The 25,464-nt window shown below is 37.6% G+C and overlaps 1 protein-coding gene across 1 annotated transcript; it reads right to left on the reverse strand.

The window, feature by feature from the left end:
* Window positions 1-11,689: 11,689 nt before the first annotated feature.
* On the reverse strand, window positions 11,690-17,231 carry LOC149015817 (protein SHOU4-like). The gene is given in 6 exon segments (XM_089156017.1): window positions 11,690-12,259; window positions 12,506-12,717; window positions 13,524-13,679; window positions 14,246-14,818; window positions 14,820-15,355; window positions 16,972-17,231. Coding segments are annotated over 5 exon segments (1,485 nt in total). The 5' UTR covers window positions 15,171-15,355; window positions 16,972-17,231; the 3' UTR covers window positions 11,690-12,066.
* Between the last annotated feature and the right edge of the window lie 8,233 nt (window positions 17,232-25,464).

The following is a 25,464-nucleotide window of genomic DNA, read 5'->3' on the forward strand; positions in this document are numbered from 1 at the left end:
AGAATTCAAGATAGAAATCAAAGACAAGAACAATAGGAGAATGAATCATTGATTCAGGTAAAGGTATCATGAAAGGCATACTTAGATCTTCAAGAAAATAGACCTAAGAGCATAAATCTAAATAAGGAAACAAAACCTACCATATATGTAACTATCATGATTCATGAAGAAAACATGGTATGGTGGAAGAGAAACAACTAGAGATTGATAGATCATGGATCATGAAAAGAAAACACAGCAATTGACTACTAACATGATCAATATAGTAGATCTAAGGAGATCAGAATTCAAATCAAAAGATAAACAAAGACAAGATCATGATTTGATCATGATTCCTTCAAAAGCTTGCAATGATCATGGTTAAGATCATTGCATTAGCCATTAATCCTTAGGAAGATCATGAGAGACAAGTCCAGAGATGTTTGCAACAGAGAATGCAGCATCTCCTCTACTGTCTCAACTCAAAAAGGAAAGGAAAACAGAGATGGAGGAGAAGAAGAGAGTGTAGACATACCTTTGATGCAAAAGGAAGAGTTTTGACGAAGATCCGTCAAGAAAAACACCAAGGATGCAAGGGAGATGACTTGCAGAGGTCTTTGGTTCATTCTAAAGAGTTTGGAGGCAGAAAATACGAAGTAGACTCGAGATTGGACTTAAATAGAGCAAGCAAGACCTAATTGCCAAAGACAGCACCCATTGGTCGAGTGGATTGGTCGATTGGTCCAATCGACCAATCAGTTCAGCAACTCCTAAATAGGGAATTGAAGACCCAGATCAAATCCAATCCTAAAGGAGTTTTGCACACATATCAAGTGACTTACCTAATAGGTAGAAATGCCTTCAAACCATGATAGAGAGCACTCCAAGTCCATCAACTAATCCGATCTTCATCAAGATTCAGTTTCCATAAATAGAACCTCATCATCAACTCTATGGATTCAAAGCCAGACACCAAGTCCTCCACTGGGATGGCCCAAAGCTGACTTCTTACTTTACTTTGGGTCACTGGACCTACAAATAACAAGGTTTCCGGGTCAAGGTTAGGGCTGGGTTTTACAATTCGGATACTCCACAACTTAATCCGGCTTGACCTTCAGGTTATCGGACCTGCAATACGGATTTCAGGTTAGAATTACAGGGGTTGTTACAGTACCTCCCCTACCTCTCCTCTAGAACTGCTCCTCATCCCCCCATGTTGAATCTTCTAACGATTTCCTAGGCTAGACAAATGGTTTTGGGATACTAGGACCCAAGAATATACCCCCGAACTGTTAAGCACCACATTGAGAGGCAAGTCCATTGACCATGTCACCCTTTCTCAATTCCCAATCCTACCACTGTTCTAGGACATGGGTTGGGGTCCCATGCTTAGAGCCAACGAGCCCACCTACCCTAGGTTGTCCCCCACTTTTATGTGAATCTTCGATATAAAGGGGAGGGAGGAGAATTGAAGATCACCTCTAATGTCAAAGGGGTAAACATTGCACTCACCATTTTCGTCCTTAACACCATTTTCGAGATCTCCACTAAAAGCACCTGTAGATTTTGGACCTATAAAGATACTCCACCCCAGGACATCGATATATATGAAATCTACAACCGCCTCTTGAAACCCGACAATTGGCCAAAATACTACTTGGATATCCAACAAACTATGTTTAATGATCAAGCCAAAGCTATCAGCCACATCACCTAGTTGAACATCCTCCCTAGGAAGGGACACCGAACTGATCTCACCTCTCTTCAAACCAATATCACCTTTTGCATCATTTTTCATCAACCTCTGTGTCTTCGTTACATCATTCTCTCCTACATTATTCAAACTACCTCCACTGGGAATATGAGTACCATATGGCAACCTTCTAACTCTCGTCTTCTGGCAGTTTGGAGTAAATCTTAAAAATGAGGTCTATCTTCCCTTACCACCACCTCTTGAAAAGTTGGGAGCTATTCCATCCTGCAAGAGAACAGTAGCAGCAGCTCACTGAGGAGCCACAACACCCCAGGATATGGACATTGAAGGTGCACCCACCGGGCCCCAACATCCAGCCCCTACTTTGATAACAACCAGTCTGTAGTTTCAGGCACTTGGTTCATGCCTCACTACCATACAACAGCATTCTGATCATCGATTTGATTCTTTGGCTACTCGCATGGGCTCCATTGAAGACCGACCTCGTGCACTACATGATGTCTCACCTCAGCATCCCTCCAATGCAGCCTCACGGAAATGACGGTCATGATGATGATGGAGCTGAGGATAAGGAAGATGATGTGGAAGAGGGAGAGGATGAAGAGGATGATGAAGCTGATGACTAGTTTCTTGTCATCTTTAGTTTCATGTTGTCTTTTGTTTCATGTTATCTTTTGTTTATGCTATGACAAGACTTGATGTTTTGAACAGCATAGTGATGACTTCATCACTTTTATGACTTTTTTTTTTTATCCTTTAAACATGTTCATCTTTTATATAATGACAATATTATGCAATGCAAGTTTATTTCCTCACTTATTGCTATCTTGCCTTCATTGAGGGAGAGGACTATATTCAGGGGGAGCATTCCATACTTTTCTCTTTTTTGTTTAGGGGGAGAAATTTGGGAACATAAACGTATGATATTTAATGTGGTGTATATGATGTCTAATGTTATGTTCCATACTATGGGGGTATTTAGGGTACCTCATAATGATATGCTTTTTGGGGGGCATTTGAGGTACTTCATGCATAAGTGATGATTTTAATGTCTATAATGATTATTCATATGTTCTATCACTTGTGTGTTTGTCATCATAAAAAATGGGGAGATTGTTGAAAAATACCATGTCAGCATTGCCACATTAGCCTCCATTAGTTTTGATGATAACAAACACGAATAACTAATGTCTATATTAAGTTGTGATTGACCTGTTCATTACAAAAGCAAGTGGACCAAATCCAACTCATTAGACCAAACTCATCAAATGCTCAAGCTCAAGTCAAGATCAAACCTACTTGGACAAAGAACCAAAGTCAAGATGAGAATCGAGTTTAAAGCACAAGAAGATGCAAAAATCAAGTAAAATAGATGAATTCGGGACTTAGGACACCTCCACATGCACTCATATGTATTTGCACTAAATGATATGCATATCATGTCACTAGACTGACCTAGAACATATTAGGAGAGTGTACGAGGCTTAGGGTTGGCTAGAAATACCAAAAACCCAATTAAGTATATGTTTGCACTAAAAGTGCACTCTATGCTTTCGGTATTGCAGACAGAAGTCCGTCTGGTCATAGAGAGCCAGACAAACGTCCGTTTGGTCTTGACTTAAGCCCAAAGGTTATTTTTTAAACGGCTATTTTTTAGATGGATCTCCATCTAATTTAGACGGACGGACGTCTGGACTGAAATTTCACAGAAATTTCTATTCGTTGGGAGGTTGGGCCAAGTAATTGAATGCCATCTTTATAAGCTCAACCACCCCCATTTGAGAGTCTCTACCTTACCTATTGAGAATTTACTATCTCACAATTCTCAAAGTTCTCAAATTGGTGAACAAGCATTGAACACTTTCCTTCCAACTTCACTCAACTTTGAAGGACATTCCAAAGTTGTCAAGCAAACTCATTGGAGTAAAGATTGGAGTGATTAAAGGCCATTGGTACTTCATTAGTGGTACATCTCTTCCCTTAGGCATTCATTCATCATTGCATCACACTCACACAAAGGGTAAAGTGTCACACCCCTTGTTAGGTAATATGTTTCAATTCTTCAAATTTTATTGTTATTCATTTCTAGTCTTGGTTGATTAAAATTGGTAGAGGGTGCTCTTGTCCTATTTAGAACAAAGATTGTAAAGGGTGCTCTTGCCCTACTTAGAACAAAGATTGTAAAGGGTGCTCTTGCCCCCACTGAACATATATTGTAAAGGGTTTGATCTCTACCCATTGTATTGAAAGAGAATCACTAGTTAAATACTCTCTTGAGGCCAAGAGATGAGTGGATGTAGACTTGCAAAGTCAAACCACTAAAATATTTGCCCTGTGGATTGATTGCATTATTTTAATATCATTGAAATTTACAATTTATCTTGCATTTGCAATTAAACTCAAAGATTAGGCAAATCCACTAGTTGCAACCTATTCACCCCCATCTAGGTTGCCTTAATAGAGACTTTAATATGTCTCATTCAAAAGGTGACCAATCCTGAGACACCAGATCAATTTTGCCCGATTGCTCCATGCAATGTTATATGCAAGGTGCTTACTAAAATTCTTGCTACCCATTTACGAGGAGTGCTGGAAGAGGTCATTAGTCCTTATCAGTTGGAGTTTACTCTGGGAAAAGTATCTCTTATAATGTTTTCATTGCTCATGAACTTTTTCATTATATTTGAAAATGTAAGAAGATGAAAACATGGTTGGTGGATCTCCAACTAGATAAGAAAAAAGCATATGATAGGGTGAACTGGATGTTTCCAGAGCATCTTCTGTCTAGAATGGGTTTCTGTGCTTAGTTTGTCGATTTTGTTATGGGCGGTTTAAGATCTATCACATACCATCTATTGATTAATGGTGCATAGAGGGGTTCTGTGTTCCCAAGCTAAGGTGTTCAACAAGGGGACCCATTATCGCCTGCTTTGTTACCTATTTTCATGCATTCAGTTGTTTCTTACAGCACTATTAGAGGTTAGGTCACATTACAGGTGTTTGGGTTCGGAATTGTGGTTAGGCAATTTCACATCTTCTATTTGCTGATGACTCCCTCCTGTTTACCAAGGTCACAGTTGATCAAGTTCATCACATGAAGGAGCTTTTGAACATATTTTGCAGTGCGTCAAGTCAGGCCATTAATCTTCACAAATCATCCCTCACCTTCTCCTCGAATACACCAATGCAATTCAAATGTTGGTTTCATGGGGTATTGCACATGCCCTATAATTTAGTCCAAAGAAATACTACCTATAGGCCTTGGCATTTCCAAGAAGGAGTTATTTTGTGATTTATCGATGAAGATTGATGGCAAGCTTAATGGTTGGAGATCTAAGTTGCTTAGTCATGTAGGAAAAGAAACTCTACTTAAATCTATTGTTTCTTGTATAGGAAATTAGTATGCACTTCAAATTACCCTCTTCATATCATGACCATGTTCAATCAACATCTACTTTGTTCTTTTGGAGTAGGTCAGCAGATCAAAAAGGAATCCATTGGGTGAAGTGGGATTAGCTGTGTTGATCAAAAGAACGAGGTGGTTTAGGACTTTGTGATTCTAAACTTCCAAATTAGGCATTACTATGTAAAGCTGCATATCAGATTTGGTCAAATCCTTATACGTTTTTTGCTCACTTTATGAAATCAGTATATTTTCCGAGAGGGAATTTCATGGATGCTGCTATGGGCCATTCACCAAGTTGGGGATGGCGTACTATTCTGTGGGGGAGGGAGGCCTTAAAGCAAGGCTTGGGTTGGTCTATCGGATGTGGTATTTTAGTGGATCTTTGGGCTAATATGTGGATTCCATCTATGATTGGAATGACTCCTACTCACCCACGAACGTTGTCTCCGTGATGTAGTCATGTGGCAGAGTTGATTCATCAATAATCGATGACCTATAAGATAGATGTTGTTCATGAGGTGAATGGCAAAAAATTCTATCCATTCCACTTTGGCAGTTCCTAGGTGAAGATCACTTATTTTGGTGTGCATCATCTAATGGAAGATTTTCGGTTAAATCTTGCTATCATCTTTTAGCCAACCTCAAAGATTGGACATCACAACAATAGGCCTCTACTTCATGGATTTCACATCGGCAACTAATTTCATCTGATGTTTGGAAGATGCTCCAGATGTGTAAGACTTTGCCTAACATCCAATGTTTCTTATGGAGAGGATGTATGGATGGTCTTGTTACACGTGCTGCTTTGATGCAAAGAGAAATACATGTGCCAGAGATGTGCCTTCGCTGTGGTGATAGGGAGATGGTAGGTCACATATTTGGGTGTCATTATGCTCGTATGATCTGGTATAGTTGTGGAATAGGATATCCCCCATCGGGTTCTTCACCACTGCTTCCTGAGTTTATCTAATCATGGTCGACAGTGCGTCCTTATGATAAGAGATCTCATCACTAGTTATGCATGCTGAGTTCTTTCATTATGTGGCAATTGTGGTTGGCTCATTGTAAGCTAATTTTCAAGCATAAGGACACACCGACGACAATCGTTGTCAAAAAGGCTAAACGGGCTGCTGGTGAGTTTTAAAGTTAGTTGGAAAGTAGGCCTTCTCCTATTATTGATACAGATACTAAGCAGTCCGATAATCGTGGTGGTCTCATTCATAATTCATCATTGGTGCAAATTGATGTTTTCTGTGATGTGAATTGGATTCCAAGGTCGTCCAAAGGTGGCATGGGTTATGTGTTTAGAGACAACAATCGATGTTGTACATATTCAGTTTCCATCCCGAGTACATTTGATTCAACTCTACTTGGTGAGGCCATGTGCTTGAGACATGTTGCTAATGATGCTTTGATACAGGGTTATCGTCGGCTTCACTTTCACTCTGATAGTACGAACTGTATTGCATATCTCCAAAATCTTCACGCATTAATGCCTACTACCGTGCAAGGTGTGTTAGATGATGTTTTATGCTTAAGTGATCAGTTTGCCATTTGTAGTTTTAAGTTTGTTCTAATGGCATCTAATGCTATGGCAGATGCTATGGCAGATGCTTTGGCCAGGAAGGTCGTTTATCCTTAGTAGGATAGTTTGGCCACATTCCGTTCCCTAGACTGGTGCCTTGGCCTTGTCTAGGTGTGTAACTCAGTAATTTATAAAGTTCCTTTGTTCACCAAAAAAAAAAAAAACCCACCACAATTAATAACTTTTACATAACTACTAACTTTTGTAATTCTCATTGACTACTACAACTTCTATAACTACTCCCTTATAACTGCCTAAAACTAACTTTAAGATAATCTCCCAAAAGTTTGGATGAATATAGATTTGGATTCAAATAAGCAACTGCTAACAACTTGTTGTAATGTGAGGAATTGCTCATCTAAAAGTATATTATTTACAAGACCCCAATAGGGTATTTATAGTTTTTTTTTTTTTTTTGGTAAATAGGGTATTTATAGTTACAACCTAGTTAAGCCCTATATTAAGTAGGAAAATGAAATAAAAATAAAACTCTAGACTTATTAGGAAACATAATCCTATTCTAATTAGGAAACCTTAGTCCATGTTTTCAACACTCCCCCTCAAGTTTGAGCATAGATATTTATCATGCCTAACTTGCTCATAATGTAATTGAATATCTTCGTGCTCAAGCTCTTTGTGAGCACATCAGCCTGTTGCTCGTTTGAAATAACAAAGGTGATATGGATCAGCCCAGCGTCAAGCTTCTCTTTGATGAAATGTCTGTCAATCTCCATATGCTTAGTCCTATCATGTTGTACTGGGTTATGAGCTATGCTGATTGCTAATTTACTATCTGAGTATAACTGTATAGGAACCTCCAAATCTGTCCTAACCTCTTGAAGCAGCCCTTTAAGCCATAGTACCTCACAAATGCCTTGAGCAGTCGCCCTAAACTCGGCACCGGCACTGGACCGGGCAACTATAGTCTATTTCTTGCTTCTCCAAGTCACAAGGTTACCTCCCACATATACACAATACCCAGAGGTAGACCTCCTATCATCTGGACATCCTGCCCAATCTGCATCTGTATATGCCTCAATCTTCAAATGTCCATGAGCTGAAATTAAAATTCCTTTTCCTAGAGTAGTCTTCAAGTATCTCAAGATCTGATATATTGCATCCAAATGTGAGGAATAGGGATCATGCATATACTGACTAACAAGACTAACTGAAAATGTGATGTCAGGTCTAGTGTGAGATAGATAGATCAACTTTTCCACTAATTTTTGATACATTATCTTGTCAACTGGTTCTCCTTCCTTTGCCTTCAAGTATAGGTTAGGCTTAATAGGAGTCTCAGCAGGCTTACATCCTAGCATTCAAGTTTCCTCAAGAAGATCCAATGTATACTTCCTCTAGGATAGAGATACACCGCTAGTAGAATATGCCAACTCTAAACCTAGGAAATATCTTAGTTTTCCTATATCTTTGATCTCAAATCCAGTTCCCAAAAAAGTCTTTAATGCTGAGATATCATCCTCACTACTGCCTGTGATCACAATATCATCCACATATACTAAAAGTATAGTAGTGTGGCAACCATCTCTTTTAATAAACAAAATGTGGTCTGCATTGCTCTGCTTATAGCCATTAGATATCATTGCCTTATGGAACTTTCCAAACCACGCTCTTGAAGATTGCTTCAACCCATATAAGCCCTATTTAACTTGCACACTTTCCTATAAGTCTCTGTAGTAGAATACCCGGGTGATATATCCATATATACCTCTTCTTGGAGTTCTCCATGCAAAAAGGTATTCTTCACATCTAATTGTTGTAAACTCCACCCTTTATTAATTGCACATGAAATAATAGTACGGACTATGTTCATCTTGGCAACAGGGGCAAATGTCTCCTAGTAGTCAACGCCATAAGTCTGAGTGAAACCTTCGGCCACCAGTCTTGCATTGTACCTTTCAATAGTCCCATCTACCTTGTACTTGATCACAAACACCCATTTGCACCCAATAATCTGCTTTCCTATGGGCAAAGTCAACAAGTCCCACGTTTTGTTTTTTTTTTTTCAAAGCTTGCATTTCCTCATCCACAGCTTCTTTCTAGTTTGAGTGAGATAATGCCTCCTACCAAGTGTTAGAAATAAAAGTAGAGGACAAAGAGGAAATAAAACTTTGAAATTCTGGAGATAGAGACTGATATGAAACATAATTGGAAATAGGATGTTTGGTACAAGTTCGAGGTTGCTTTCTTAATGCAATTGGTAAGTCCAAAGTAGGATTAGAAGAAGGGTCAAAGACAGACTCACCTGGAGGAACGGACTGTTCAGGGCCAGGAACCAAAGCTTTGATTGGCTTGGTTCAAAAGGGGTCACTTGTTGCTTTTTTTTATAGGTCTTTAGAGATCTAGTCTCCCTTGGATATCATCCACCAGTTGTTTCTGTCCGGTCATTCCATCTTCCAAAGGAGGATCATCTGTAGGAATCTCAGGAGAAATATCGAAAGGAGGAGTTATTCAAAAAGTTCTTGAATTTTTTCAAAATTACTCCCACTAACTCATGTGAAAAGTATCTTCTCAAGTTACCTCGAATTAGTATATTGTTGAATCAAAGTACACCAGGAAAGTTTCTAGGAAAGATTGGAGGGACACAACCGGTCCGCTTAAATATCAGACTACTTAGACAAAATTTTCCTAGACATGCACTTAATCACCCAATATACATATCTAGGATACCCGAAAAGAAAACAAACACGTGAATAGCGACTTTAAAAAAAAATTCTACAGCACCTCTGTAGGATGAAAACAAAACCTTATTCTGATACCATGTTGTAATGTGAAGAATTGCTCCTCTAAAAGTATATTATTCACAAGACCCCAATAAGGTATTTATAGTTACAACCTAATTAAGCCCTGTAATAAGTAGGAAAAAGAAATATAAAAAAAATAGAAATAAAACTCTAGACTTATTAGGAAACATAATCCTATTATAATTAGAGCAAATTGCACTGGCACCCCAAGATGGAGGCCCTAAAGCACTGACACCCCACTTTGTGTTTAAAAAGCACAGACACCCCATTCATAAAACACACTAGTCCATTCTGTTAGTGAAACCAATAATTCACTGTTTATTCTTTATTAATTCCAAAAATACCCTTATCAAAATTGTAGAGGAAAAAAGTAACCATTAAATGGTTGACACGTGTTGTATTCTCTCTCCTCTGCTCCTCTCCACCTTCTGCTCCCATTTTCTCCGCCGTCTCCACCATCTGCACCGCCCTTCCTCTAGTGAAAACCCCAAATGCCATCAAAGCCAGAAGTGGAGCTCCAACCCCGAGTAAGACCTTCAGCCACCACAGAATTTATCTTCTCGGGATTTTCTCGACCGATAGATCCCACATGAGCAAGCAGTTAAGCTGAGCCGTCACACCCGTCGACCCGAGACCCCATGTACCCCAGAGTACCCCATTCGACTCACATAATCCCCGAGATTTATTTTTCGACTCGAAACGGTTTGTTTCCCCCGGGAGCCGGGCGGTTGTTTTTTTTTTTCTCGGGAGCCATGTAAACCTCCATCAATTTAGCCCTTCCATTGTACTGTATCCACACTATGTAGTTCTTTGCTTTCTTGGGCAAAATCTGGATCCCAAACTTGCTCAGCGACACCGTTTTGTTCGATACGACGCTGTTGATGTTCAGACCCAAGTGGTTATCATCTGGGTCGAAGTCTTCCTTCACCGTATCAAGCTCAAGGCGACGATTTGGTTGGATGGGTTTCTGTCAATGGGTGGCGTTGGTTAAACCCAGCCACTGACCCTAACTCTCCGAAGGGAAGGATAAATGGCTCTTTAGCTGAACATGGTGCAAGAAATAGGAGGAGGAGGGCGAAGGCAAATGCGACGACGACAAAGAGAGAGTTTCCATGCATAACCATACTCTGTCTGGTGGCCGGACGGCTAAGCCAGAGAAGCAAATGAAGCAATAAGCAATAAGAGCTTATTGAGGAAGGGCGGTGCAGACGGTGGAGACGGCGAAGAAAATGGGAGCTGAAGGTGGAGAGAAGCAGAGGAGAGAGAATACAACACATGTCAACCATTTAATGGCTAATTTTCCCCTTCAATTTTGATAAGGGTATTTCTGGAATTAAAAAAAAACAGTGAATTAATGGTTTCACTAACAGAATGGACTAGTGTGTTTAATGGATGGGGGTGTCTATGCTTTTTAAACACAAACTGGGGTGTCAGTGCTTTAGGGCCTCCATTTTGGGGTGCCAGTGCAATTTGCTCTTATAATTAAGAAACCTCAGTCCATGTTTTCAACAAACTGCTGCACTTACTTCATCCTCCTTAAATTTTTGCTTGGCTAGACCAAAACTCGTTTTGTCTTGGGCTAGCGCTAACTTAACTTTATTTATTCAACATTATCTTCTCAACATTTCCCAAATATGTTGAACCGGGTTCATCTCTAGCCCAAGCCAAACTATCTTAATTAATGTACATTAGCATTTGTAAATTGATGTAAGACATTCAAATGGAACCTATCATGTCACACCCGCCTTTAGTAGATTTTTTTATTTTTTTTGGGGGGGGCAACCCCTACCCATAGGAGATTCTACGTAGGTGCATCAGATGCATTGCTCTCACTTCCACTCTTCTTTCACCATTTGGACAATGTAGAAAAGGTCCCACAGTTTTGATGGGCAGTGGGCTTCCTTGGTCCATCTTGTGGAAGTTCTTAAAAGTGTAAAATGGGACCTTCAGAAGCTTAAAGGGTTTCTTAAAGTGTAGGATTAAACAGCAAAATGAGAACTGTATAACTTTGCTTTTGAATGCATCAAGTCTCATATAGCTTGTCAGTAACATTACAGTTAGCCTACAAACCAAGCAGTCCCAGCAATTAGTCATTGCAAGATATAAAGCCCAAGAAGAAACACAAGTGAAATATCAAAATCAACCATCTTAATAGGAGTCAACTTTGAGTTCAAACCAGAAAAAAGTAGATGGATTACGAATAATGACACGGCATTTAGTAGACCAGGTTTTCTCCCTGAAGATCCAAAACAGCAGCAAATTGCATTTATTTTCTGAAGAGACAAGGAAGGGTAACAAGAGAGGGTAAGGTGACTGGAGATAACAGGTTTTGAGCCAAACCCAATTTACTCAATTACCTCAAAAACATAGACCCAACCTCAAATCACCTATTCAAACAAATCAAGTTGCCCTCCATATAATAATCAAGCCATCTTCATTACAAAGCTTTCAAGCCTAAAAGAAGAGAAATCACAGAGAACTATACACCAAGTTAAAAGGGAAAACACCATCTTTGTCCTATGCATTCACGTAATCATCGTCATCAGCACCACCACCAACAATATAATTCTAAAAGCAGCATTCTCTGAACAAATTTGCAACCAACCTTCTCTACTAGATACTATACTGGAATTACATCGATCTTTGACGTGTCTTCACATCTCAGGACAATACCCTCGAGACTTGCAGGAAGGATACACTTGAGCCACTGACAACCTGTAGAAAGTGGCTCAGGAGGAGGAACAATCATGAGCACGTTGTCATTCCTCTGAACGACTCCCATTACACTAACGGTGCTGCCTTCTTTGATGTACCTATCAAGACCCAAGAAATAGAAACAGGGTTCTTCAGCATCTCTTCAGAATGCATTTCGAGAAAGAGTTTAAACCAAGCATGTCAGCGTCACATACTATTAAAATCTGGGAGTGGTTTTTCCTTTTTCTCCTTATGAGGAGAGTGGGTGAAGGGTGGCGGATAGCTTTGAGTTCTTTTTACAGAAACCATCCCACAAATCCAGAAAGTACATAAAAAACTTCAATTTAGAAAGATTGAAATCTCACCCTTCTTTCAAACGCATTACACGATCATCGCTTGAAAGGTTCCTTTCAGACAACCACCTGATAAATTCGGGAGACAGATCTCTGTTGGAGGGGTTAATGTCAACAACAACAGACTCATCAACATATGGAGTCACCCTTGCACCATATCCAGTCTTGACCAGAGCCCGTAATCCTGACTGGAAATCAGAAATGTAAAAGTCGACGACATGCCTCTGCAATGGATAGAAATTTCAATCAAACCATGGAAGCCAAGCAGCATTGTGTAGCATTTATTACAATTTTCTCTGTAGCACCAGAGTGAAAACTGAGAATAGTTGTCACAGCATATGCGCATCCAAGGTGCTGGAGGGGGGCAGACAGTGGTAAGCCAAGGTAACACTAGCCATCAACAGCCCAGTTGCCAATCAATCACTCACCTAGGCAATGCCTTGACAACTATGCAACTGAGATCACAATTGGAAATGAAACTTAAACTGATCATTGTCCAAAGACATAGTGTCCATTAGGTCAAATGAGGAGGAAATGAAAATAGCTGTAAGTGAAGAAATACAAATCCAATGGAAGTTAATTATGCTAAAGATTGCCAATTTGACAAAACCACCTTCCAAGGTGGTCACCATTTGAATAGTTCAGGTCGCTCACTGACACCAAACCCCTGCCCCCAAAAGTTAAGGGCTACTTTTGAACGTGTCATGCTTACAGAATACCCAATCTTCCACAGAGAAGAAGAGGACTAAGAAGTTCTCTGCAATTCTTTGAGAAACAGAAGAGCTAATGAATAGAAGTGTGGGAGATGACCCGCAGAAATAGCAGAATATGTCATTATAAAGAAAAGGACTCAAGAACAAAACATCACACCTGAATACTATGTTTTGTACGATCATTTGGAGGGAACAGCTGCAGAATTTTAAACTAATGATAGGCAAGTCTCATCACAAAACACAAATATAAATGTACTGAATGATGTGTTCTACCCACTCAAAACATTTAAAATAGAAGTTACTGATTCTGAATCCACCTCTAGAGATCGTAGGCCCCACGTAAAACGGCGATGTGTAGGGTTAGCAGCCTTTGAATCCCATCCCCGGTATTCATATAAGCTTGTAGATGTATAGACACATCTGTTAACCTTCTGGAAGGCAGACTCAAGGGGTACATTTCCACAGGTGACGACCTACAGCAAATTGCAATATATTTCCTCAAGTTAGAAATCATGTGATAAGAAAGTACAAGCAGTGAGAAGAGAAACAACTAAGAAAGCAACTTTAAAGAACAACAAACATTATAAGAACAACATAAGTTAAAACAGATTTAAGAAATATCTCCACATCGTGAAAATAAACTACAGTTTCCATGAAACCACATTCAACAGTCACAAATCATCACCCTAAGTTGATTAATTTTTAAGCGAGAACTGCAATCTACAGACAATCTGAACCTTATCCTAGCATGAATTATAACCATTTCCTTTTCTCAAGGACTTGGCGACAGAAGAAAGCATGAATGTTGTTGAAAAATAAACATGGAGTTATCGGATTATCGAACTCTGCAATTTCATAAGAATGATAGCCTGAAACCATGTTGTCTTAGAAAGCTTACACATTAGATGACTTTTTCACCCTTTCTATTAAAATCCTAAACACATTAACAAATTTGGAATACAAACTAGAATTTAGGAAGGTAAAAGCAAAACAGAGACTGAAAGAAAAAATTGGTTCAGTATCCCATAAGGTGACTTACCCCAGAGACTTTGACGTATTGCCCATTTTTCGCTGTTCTAAGCTCGGCATCAGGATAACGAGATATGAAACCTGTGATAGCTCGTCTTCCCCAACAACTATTCCAAATGAAAAGTGCAGCAACAGCACCAAAGAGAACCACAACAACGATGAGAAGAATGGGATTGTGGACAGCCCCAAGGATAAAACCACCAGCAATGAATCCCATCACAAACAACAAAATGACTGACCACAATATTGGTTTTGGGAAGCTTCTCTTAAAGGAATAATCATCTTCTTGGCTGAGATTAGTAACAGCCTGGTTGTGGGCAATTGAGACGCTGTGTAATTTGACAGAACCCATAGAGTCCAAAGGACCAGATACTTTCCGAGGGGCCCCAGATGAATTAAGTGGACCTGAAGAAATTGGACCAGATGTAATGAGACCTGTTGCAGGGAGTACTGGTGGAAGAGGGCCTGAGTTTTGACGTCCAATAGGAGTCACACCACCAGATTGAGGACCAGAAGACTTTTTAATTGGATCCCCATGTTTACTAAGAGGTCCAGAGTTGGACTTTTGCCTATTTGATCCCCCCGGTCACCATTGTTGCTGAACCTGGGCCTCCTGCAGAAGCTACAGGACCAGACGTAGAATAACTTGCTCGACCAGCAGCATTAGGCATTATTGGCCCAGAATGTGAAGCTGCACCCCCAAATGACCCAGTCCTTGAAGGTGCACCACCAGTAATAGGCCCAGACTTTCTCGACTTAGAACCATCTGTAGGGATATCAAACATTTTTCCGAGTTCCCCAGACTTCTTGATGTCGCCTCCAGTGTAAGGCATTGCCGTGGAACTCATTGTTGGAGGCCTCTCCTTCGGCTGCTCAGGTCGGCCTGATACATAGAGGCCATTACTAAGCTGATGGGATGGGAATCTGGAACCCATCAGGCTCACTTTGGTTTTTCCACAAGAATCTGCTCACACCAAGTGTCACAAGAAGCTACAAAAATGTAATTCCAAATTAACCCGAAGATCCACCTCTTCAGGATCAGTGTCACTCATGCATCTTGGATGCTATTAGCAAGTGGGAACGAGATCAGTGTCTCCTGATGTCGCACTCAATGACCCTTCTGAGAAGAAGAAAAAATGCGATCCATCAAAAACACGATCGTATGAAGAAAAAGCACTTGTAAAATAATCTACAGTACAAGTGGCATAACAGATAGAATACGTGAAAAACCTACATGAAGCTAGGGGGTATTCAACATATCCAAGGACCTGAATTCCTAGCGCGTTTAACCAGAAAAGGTAGAATTAAAAATAAAAAAGGAAACCAGGGACACCAGATATTAAAACTGTGGAAAGGGACCCCCCCCCCCCCCCCAAAAAATAATAATAATAATAATAATGATAAAATAAAACTGTTCATAACTGCAGATAATCACAACATCAACAGAGGAAAGGAGGATCTGTGAACAGACAGATAAGTCAGCAACCCTGATCAATGCAAGGAATAAGAAATAAGCCAATTCAAAAAGAACACCGTTATTAGAATTTTTAATAAAGGAGCAGGAGAGTTCATCCCTATGAGCATCAACTGGCAGCAAATTTAAGCAAAATAGAAAGGAAGCAGGGGGACTCAACATCTACCCCAAGATAGATGGATGAGCAGACCACATAAAAAGTATGAAGAAGACCAAAACAGAAAGAAAAAAATCCACCTAGACACCACCACCCCCTCCAGCATTAGCAAGTGAACGATCAAGGAAAAATTAACTCAACTTTTAAAACTACCAGATTTATCAACTTGGTCATACAGCTCAATTTTGAATCTAGGTTCTGAACTAAAAGAGAAAAGGAAACTAGATTAATCAGGATACCTAAAAGTTCTAGACAATTGTCCTAATTTGTGGAGTAACATTTGTCGCAAGGTATAGGAAACCCAAAATATGAACTTTAAATATGAAAATAGTTGGAACCTAGATCCCATCAACAGCAGAACAAAGAGTGCATTAGAACCTAAAAACTCTACTTTAAACAAAGCTAAGATTCACAAATCTAAGACAGCGGGAAACTAGACCAGTAATTCAAGCTCCAAATCACAGAAGAAAATCGTCAACGTACCATTGATAGCAAAAATCCAAAATGGGGTTAAGATCAGAAACTTCTAAGTACAACACTTCACAGGAACCACCCACCACCTTACACATTCATAACCCAAGGCCAACAACCCAAACCCCCAAATCACGGAATGACACCACCCAAGTTCCAACCTCCATAAAGAAGTAACCAAAATGGGAAAGATTGTAAAACCTATCAACTATTACCCAAAATCAAACCCCTTCCAGCATTAGAATTAGAAAATCAAAGAACCCAGACCCCAAATCACGAAAAAGAAATCATACCCAGATTCAAACTATTTACCACACAACCAGAGTAATAGCGATTCAGACATCATCCTCCCATCTTAGTAAAAAATTACACAAAAGAACTTCTATTTCCGACAAATAAAATCCAAAACCACATCCCAAATCGGCAAAGCCCTTGAAACCCACATTCTCATTTCAATAAAAACTACCCAAATGATAAAGATCAGAAACCCTACATCCAGATTTAAAACTACAATAATCAACTTATAAAAAAACTGACACAGATTGAATAAAGAAGAAGAAGAAAGGGAACGAAGAGGAAGAAGAAGAAGAAGAAGAAGAAAGGGAACGACCCAGATGAGAAATACTTAGCCCACCTGTAAAAGGGGTTGAAATTCTAATCCAAAGATTTGGCGACATAGCTACTCCAAAGTTGAGCAAAGAGAACACTGGTTCTGCAGGTCGACTCCATCGCATCTACTGAAGAGTGAGAGAATGAGAGAAACGAGCGATTCAACTTGCTGCTAACAAAAACCTCCAAACAGGTTAAGAGGAATTTTAGAGAGAGAATATATAATTTCTTTCGGACACAAAAAGAAAAATTGAAGAAAAATTTGAGAGCAAAAGTGAAAACACACCTTCCACCTTCCCTCACTCCCCAGTTTTCTACTCTTTCTCTCAGTTGAAATACCATTTTGCCCACCAATTTGCTTTTCCAATAACATAATTGCCACTGTTTTTTTATTTATTTAATTTTCATTTTTAATAATGGAAGCTGTTTTGATCCTTGCTGGATTTGCACTAAAAAAAATTTCCTCGCTGGATTGCTGGATCTAAAAATCTTCATAGTCTATTACACTTTCTCAGTTTCTTGTCATTGACTCTGGTTAATTTGTCCTCTGTTAGATATAAAAATGGGAAGACATGTTCTATCTACTTTAATTACCAAAATACCCTTAAAGAAGATAAAAATGACATTTTTCCATCAGTGCCTTGTCTGTTATGTTACCTAATCTTCATATAAAGTTCTTTTACTTTAGATTTAGAAAAAGCAAATAGAAATCTCAAAGAACTGTTTTGAGTTGTCTCACCAAAAGGAACCCCACCCAACCAAACCCAATCCAATAGCAGTTGAACTAGATTGAGTTTGATTCACTCAATCTCATATAATGTAAGCAAGGCATCACATCTCCATTTGGAGAGCTTAAAAGTGTTAAGAAACTATTTAAGGTGTTTTCTATTCTCCTTTCTCCCACCCTCACATCTACTCTTCATCGAATCTGATTCTTCTATTCTTGAGGGTAGAGGATAGTATTATCTTGACCTTCTGTCACTCTATATTCAAGGAGATACATGGTCTACTTTGTCAGTTTTTAAAGGTACGTTCCTTCTGAATATGTGATGGAAGATGCATTAGAATTGCAATATCTTCTTCTATCAAGAGCAGAAGATCTTATATTCTTCTATAATTTTTTTTTTTTTTAAATTATATATACAAGTATGAGAGTTAGTTTAAGATGTTAAAAGGGAATGATGGAATATGTGATTTGAGGTAAGCAAAAGGGCCTTTTTCTATATGATAGCTCTAATTCTTGAGTGATGTGATTTGCTAGCTAGTAGTTTGGGAAAAAGGATAATTTCCTTTGATATGGATAAGTAAACATTGACATAAGAAGATGTGGTATCTCTTATCACCTGTTTTTTTGTTTCCTTTAACAAGATGAGATATTTTCTCCTTTGCGCACCAAGTCATCCACTTCCTCTAGTAATCCACCAAGATGGAAAGACAACTCCTGTATCACACAAACAAAGGAGGCAACGTAATCCACATGGTGATTAGTCTCGCAAACTCGATGTGCGATACCAACCTGTTAGAATTCACGGCACATAAAATCAATATTGTTACACCATCGAAGGATTGCTCACTCGGTAATGATTGATGCCTCTTAGTGAAGAGGTCACGGATTTGACATTCCATAATGGTATATGTGATAGTCCTCAACCTCTAATATAAAACTTATTGATTCTAATAATCTTATACTCCATGCATACTAGGGTGGCTATGACTCTCCATTGCTCATCCACAGGACACTGCAAATTAGAGAAGACCACTACTTGAGAGTCTCCCGCTCATTTTCACTTGTTTTGTTCTAATTTTTTTGCAAGAAAGCTTTCCATGCAACCGATACATTATGTCTTTTCATATGTATATTTTTGTCTCTATTAACTTTGTTTTTAGTTGCTAATGAGAAATCATCTATTGCATGTGAGACAATCTAGCTCATTTATGATCCTTAGATATTTGATTTGTGTACGTCGGATTCCTTGAGTTTTTCTTATGCTAATGAATGAAAGGACTTTCTACCCAAAAAATAATAATTTGCCATATGGTTCTTATATTAATGATATTGTTTCTCGCACTATCATTGATGTGGGGTGCCACGGATTTTGCTACACTAGTGCCACTGATGTTGCAGTATCTATTTGCCAAGCGTTGGATGAATGCCACGTGAATTCTATTAAATCCTAATTGCTCAAAACACCATGTTCATATATATAACCAACTAAGGTGAAGAAAAAACCAGTTTTTCTTTGAAATGAACTAAACCATATTTTGAGCGGTTGGAATTTAATGGAATCCAAGTGGTGTCCATCCAACATTAGGCACCATATGCACCACTACGTCGGCAACACTAGCCTAGCAAGATCCATGTGAGAGATTCTTCCTATAGTAGTAGCACGGGAATATTTTTCGTTTTTCATATTGATAAATAAATTTACCAATAGGGATATCAACGGCGTGGTTTGGGCGGTTTCGGGCTCAAAAACACCCAATCCAAACGCGGCACATTAGCAAAATAACAGTTTCAGGCCGGTTTCAGTTTGGTGCAATTTGGGTTTCGACTAACTAACTATTTGGGCTAACGGTCTATACTCGAGTTGACTAACGATTTGGACTAATAATTTATGGTATGCAAGAAAAAGAACAAAAAGAAATAACTGAGCATCCTGCAACAAGAGCCAAAATTCTATGGAAAGCAAAATTATTATTGATCAATTTCCATTAAAATAAAAAGTCATTCCACTTTATAGAAATCCAGCCCACCTTATAGAAATCAAGAACCCAGATAGTAAGTAGTAATATAGAAACTGCAAGCTCATTCCTCAGGCTCTACCACATAGTCCTCCTGAAACAATTCTTCAAACAAAAAATTCTTTTAAATTCCAACTTGTGCTATGATTGATTGTCTTTTTTTTTATTTTTTATGATTATGATTGATTGTCTTAAAATTAAGTTCTTGTCTTGTGAAAATGTTGATTTTTTTCGTTTCTGTGAAACCTATCTCTTTTTTGGGTTGGTATTTAGTTTGATATGCAAAAGATATACCTCTGAATTGTATAAATATTTACTTAATTTAAACAAACTTGGTACATTCAATTGGGCATTCATACTTAATCCTTATAATTATTCCTTACAAGTAGTAGAATGATTATTTGATCTCTGAATTCTTGCTTAATTTTTCAAATAGTCTATACCAATTACCTAGTGGTAATATGATGATTCAAACAATATTTAATATAAATTATAAAACGGGTTGTAAAACAGGTAGCGATTTGGGTTCGAACTAGTACGAGCTCTATCACCCTTAGCCCAAACACAGCCTATTAAGGTTCGGTTCAGGCCGGTGGAATTATAACGGTCAGTGCAGTTTGATCTTAACGATTCAGAGAGCAAATTGACACCCCTACTTACCAACTTGAAATTGTTTGTTTTACTTAAAGAATATGAGTGGTCAAATAATGTTGATGCATAAAATGTATGAAATTAACAAAGTCAACCTCCAAGTGAAATAACTCAATTTAAATTCCTTGAAATGAGTAAGATGGGGAACCAACAATGTTTGCATCTCGCAAATAGAGAAGGGAAAAAAATGGGAAAATTACTTGATTAGTTAGTTTTAAATTTTCATTTACAAAAATAACCACTCAATGTTTCATTTAATAAAAGTAACTAAAACTAAATTTGAGTTTACAAAACTAGCCAAAACAGTGATTTTTCATCAATTTGGACATTTTTATCCCTAAAATTAATCATATCAATATGAGGGCAAAAATGTCCAAAGGGAATGAAAAATTAGTGACTTTCTCCTTTTGAATAAAATAGTGATTTTCCCTTTTCAATGTGGTTAATTTTAGGGGTTAAAAATATCAAAGGCATGAAAAATTACTATTTTGGCTAGTTTTGTAAACTCAAACTTAGTTTTAGCTAATTTTGTTAAGTGAAACATTGAGTGGTTATTTTTGTAAAGAAAAACTTAAAAGTGGTTAATCATGTAATTTTCCTAAAAAAAACCAAAATGAATTTTTTTAATCACTATTTAATTTTCTTTTTTGGATATTTATTTTGAGAAATTTCACCACCATTTCATGAGTTATCCCTTAAAATTAATGTTATTTCTTAAGTGATTTAATTTATCAATTAACACCCCTTATTGTGCAAAATATATCCAAAGACACCTGTTGTCATTATGAAACCAAAGTTAAATAATGATTTCAACATGTTACTAAGGCATCCAACTTTGTAGACGATCACCTACCTAGGAATGCATTTGAAACTGAGAGCTCAACCAAATGGTCTATTTCCACTTTTTAGCTTGTAGAGCTATGCTTAGGTTCTGCTTTGGTTGGTTTTAAATGAGATGTTGGTTACCCAAAAAATAAAAAAGAAAATACTTTTTTATTTTCCTTTTCTTCTTCATATTTTTTTCCCTAAGAGGTAAAGATAATTTTAAAAATGAATAAATAAAAACTAACAAAAGCTAACTCTGTTAAAAATTAGAATCTAACCGAAAAAATTAGGTATTTCACAGGATGACACTGAAAATTTTCCTTATTGTAAAAAGAAGATATTAACCTTTTATTTTTTTTCTTTTGGTACCTAGAACTAGAAGAGCTTGTCTTATGTGCACCATGATTACATCATCAGGGGAGCTTTTATATAATAATTAATATAGAAAGGGTCTTCACCCCGGACTTCAAGAGGATTCGAACTATGACCTTCTATGTGAAAGCATTGATCTTTTGCCAACTGAACCACCCTTAGGGGTTGATTGTCTTATGTTTTTATTTTATTTTTTGTCAACTGCTTATCTGGTGTCTATTTTCATAATATGAAGCCCTTTGCCCTTTAAGTTTTAAATTTAACCTGTAATTATTTGAATTTGTCTTTTTCTCATGTTTGAAAGCGAGAAAATATTTCCTGTAATCATTTTTGTCATATTGGTCAATTTTCTCATAGTGTAATTATTTTTGGTAGTAATTTTTTATTATTAAATATTTTTCATTTTATTTTATTTAGCTACAGTTGAAAAAATTCCATCAAGGCATAAGTTTATCATCTATTATTTTATAATAATTTAATTTCAACAAATAATTATGGAGGCAAAAAACAACTGGGGTTATAGTCTATCTGCTTTGACAATGGAGGAGGAGGCTTGTTGGGATGTTCTGCCCACAGCAAAGGTAATGCACGTTCAACACTGGTTGATCCTCTCAGATTGTTTAGCTCTTGTATTTTTCTTGAATGGGGAAGTATCTCTGTGGATTGTGTAACTAGAAAGATCTTGGATCATGTTTGTTTCCTGGCTCAAGATTTTTCTTCCATTCAGCTCTGTTTCATTAGAAGAGAGGATAACCACATTGCTGACTTTGAAGCAACTGGTGCTAAAAAAAGAAAAAAAATTGCGTATATAGATTTGTCTTGAATTAATAAAGACTACGACCTGATTTAAGAGCTCTATCTAAGGCTCTTTTTTGTATCAATTTTCATTTTCTATTATGACTATTTGAAAGAAATAAGTACAATAATTAATTATTGATCAAGAATGAAAATGGTTTGGTGAATTTTGTCAAAATAAATTATGGAATGAAAAATAAATTTGGTGTCAAAATAAAAAATTGTTAGAAAATGATAGTGAGCAAGTAAGAGAAAAGGAAATTTTTTTTTTAATAAAAGAATGTGTATTGACTATTTTACCCTCATCTTAACTATAAAATTTTAAGTAAACTTCCGCATAAATGAAGAGAATGAAATTTTCAACATAATCCATAATAGACATTTTGTTTATTATGGCTTTTAGAGGTTTTTCTATTCTTTTAAATAAAAATAAAACTGATAATACATGCCAAACAATTTAAAATAATAAAAAACTTATCATAATAATTGATACCACAAAGAGCCTAAGTATCAACAATACCTAGGATTTTGAATCGAATATGGATTGTAATTCTTTCAACTTCTTAAGGTATGGTTAGACATTTAGAAGCTTTTGAACTTAATTAAAAAAAAAAAGAAGAAAAGAAGAAGAAGTTAGACATTTAAGCGGGGAAAACATCATCTGTTTTTCACAATTCTCTGTTGTGCACAACAGTGCACTTTTGACTGTTAGGAGTAGGTAATCCGTTCCCTGTCTTTCTTTCTATTGTCTTTCTATTGCATTCTTTTATACCTATGAGATCATCTGCTTTGCACAATTCTCTGTTATGCACAACAGTACACTTTTATACCAAATCATAGGTTGAAAAAACAAAGAACTTATAAAGTTTTTTTTTTTTTTTTTTTTTCAAATTTGAAATCAAACTTTAAATCTCAGCCTATGATTTAATATAAAAGTGCATTGTTGTGCACAACAGAGGATTTTTTCCCATTTAAGCGGAGAATAGATTTTGTATATATGGTCCTTTTCATATCCAAAGTACATTTACAGTTTTAATTTGGTTGTTAAGAGAAAATGAAAATAAGAAAAGGAAGGACGGGTTGTCTAATATCAGTTACTCTTCTTTGATTAGTTCATACTTTTTTGGTAAAATTAGTTCATACTTCAATAATTTTTTTCCCAACAACTACCAATATTATATTAACATATCCCTGATAATAAACCTAGAAGAAAAGTCATTGTTTACATACATAAAACGAGAAATGACAAACTACCAAAACCTAGAAAGATCAAACAGATTTGCTCCACGAGCAATAGTTCATATTTCAAAGAATGAAATTGATATTTTTCCTATCAACCCCCTTGATTCTTGAAGGATTAGTTAATCCTTCAAGGGGGTTGATAGGGAAGATATCCATTTCATTCTATGACTCTTATTTTTCCAAGTTGAAAGTTTGCATAGATCATGGGGATATATGTTCCAAGAGGTTTTTGAGCATATTCAAATCGAATTACAAAAAAAGTAAAGGAAATTTTCAGCTCCACCCCTGAACTTACCCTTTATAATTAATATCACCTCCTAAAATTGGATTACTTAAGGGGTGGCATAAGTAACATTCTCATGTTGTATAGCCCTTATGCCCAAAACATATGGCTGAGCCACCCAACCATGCCCTAAGGTAAAAATTTTGGGAAACAAGGGTCATACCCCTAACTTTAGAAGTTCAATGAGTAGAAATGAAATAAAATTATACTTGAGGTAGGTGTCAATTTTTTAGAGTTTCTTTTGCTGGTGACTCCCTTAAGTGCCAAATATTAATGGTGACTTACCTTAATAGTACTAGTTACTTACATTAGTATTACTAGTTACACATAATAGAGTCAATTATCCTCTTCGAATTTTAAAATGTAAATGACCATGCTATCCTTGTATGATGTGTTATGATCAAACTACCCAAACCATTCTTAGTATTATTACCCTCTGATGCATCCAAAATCTACTCAGCCCTTAGATCTCCAATGGATGACCTGCAAAAACAATCGTCAAATGTGGCCCGACTACTGGGGTCGGGAGTCCACCTCCTAAGGCTAAGTCAGCTAATGAACTGATCACAAAAGGCTCTACTTGAATACAAAGCAAAAAGTATGAATATGAATAGATGGGATACGATTCAGATGCCTCTCTCGAAAGTAGGTTGTGTCTTATATAGTGTTTGCCGTTCAATCTGTTTCGTTGGATATACTCGAGCCTTCTTCGGGTGGCCGTCTAATCTTAACGATAGATCCGTTGTTAATAGATCCATTCGTGGTAGGATAATGGATAACTGCACTATCATAGCGTGGCTGTTATCTAAATACACACGATCCTTTGCTCCCTCAAGTGTTGCTAACCATTTGCTTGACGATTTGTCCACTCTGAGTATCACGGATTCGGGCGTGCTTGTTGACTGAGCAGTTTACTTCAGCAAGTTACCAAGTAAACCCGGCCCGCATGGATGTGGGTCGGTTCACTTCTTCCTGACCGGAGTCGAGGATCGAACCATGGGCGGACCCGGTTCGATTATGATTTCTCCCGTATCACGAGCCCCCCAGACCAAGCGTTCGGGCTATTCCGAGGGCTTGGTTTGAACTGGACCTATTTGTCGTACGAGGGTTCTGCATAATCCTTCGCTCATTAAATCTTGTGTCGCATTTAATGCGGCTGCATCTCTTTTTCCTCGAGTTCTGTGAGTGTCTTCACTCGGGGGTGACGCCATGCGTCTTCTGCAACCGAAATCATCATTGCTCACGAAATCGAAGCGATGGTTTCTCAAAACGCCTATTCTGATTCAAACTTTTTTAAAACGTCTTCCGATCATGATCGTTCATGCTGAATTCATCCTGACCCTACACGTCCTCGATCATCCGTATGCTTAAAAGCGATTTGTTGTCTTCCCATATTTCATTCTCGTTGTCTGGAATTTTAAACTTCGTCGTCTTCCTTGCGCCCTAATACTCTTCTCGCTTTTAGGCTCTCTACTTCGGTGAATTAGTAAGTTCACTGACTCCTTTGCACTTTTTACTTGTCATCTCGATCTTTTTTTTTTTTTTAACTTTCATCTCCGCTTTACTTTCATACAAAACCAGAACCAAACCTTCATAGTAATGCAAGGT

Source organism: Hakea prostrata, chromosome 5, assembly GCF_041222555.1.
Source record: "Hakea prostrata isolate BN-2017 chromosome 5, UWA_Hpros_2, whole genome shotgun sequence".
Taxonomy (NCBI): Eukaryota; Viridiplantae; Streptophyta; class Magnoliopsida; order Proteales; family Proteaceae; genus Hakea; species Hakea prostrata.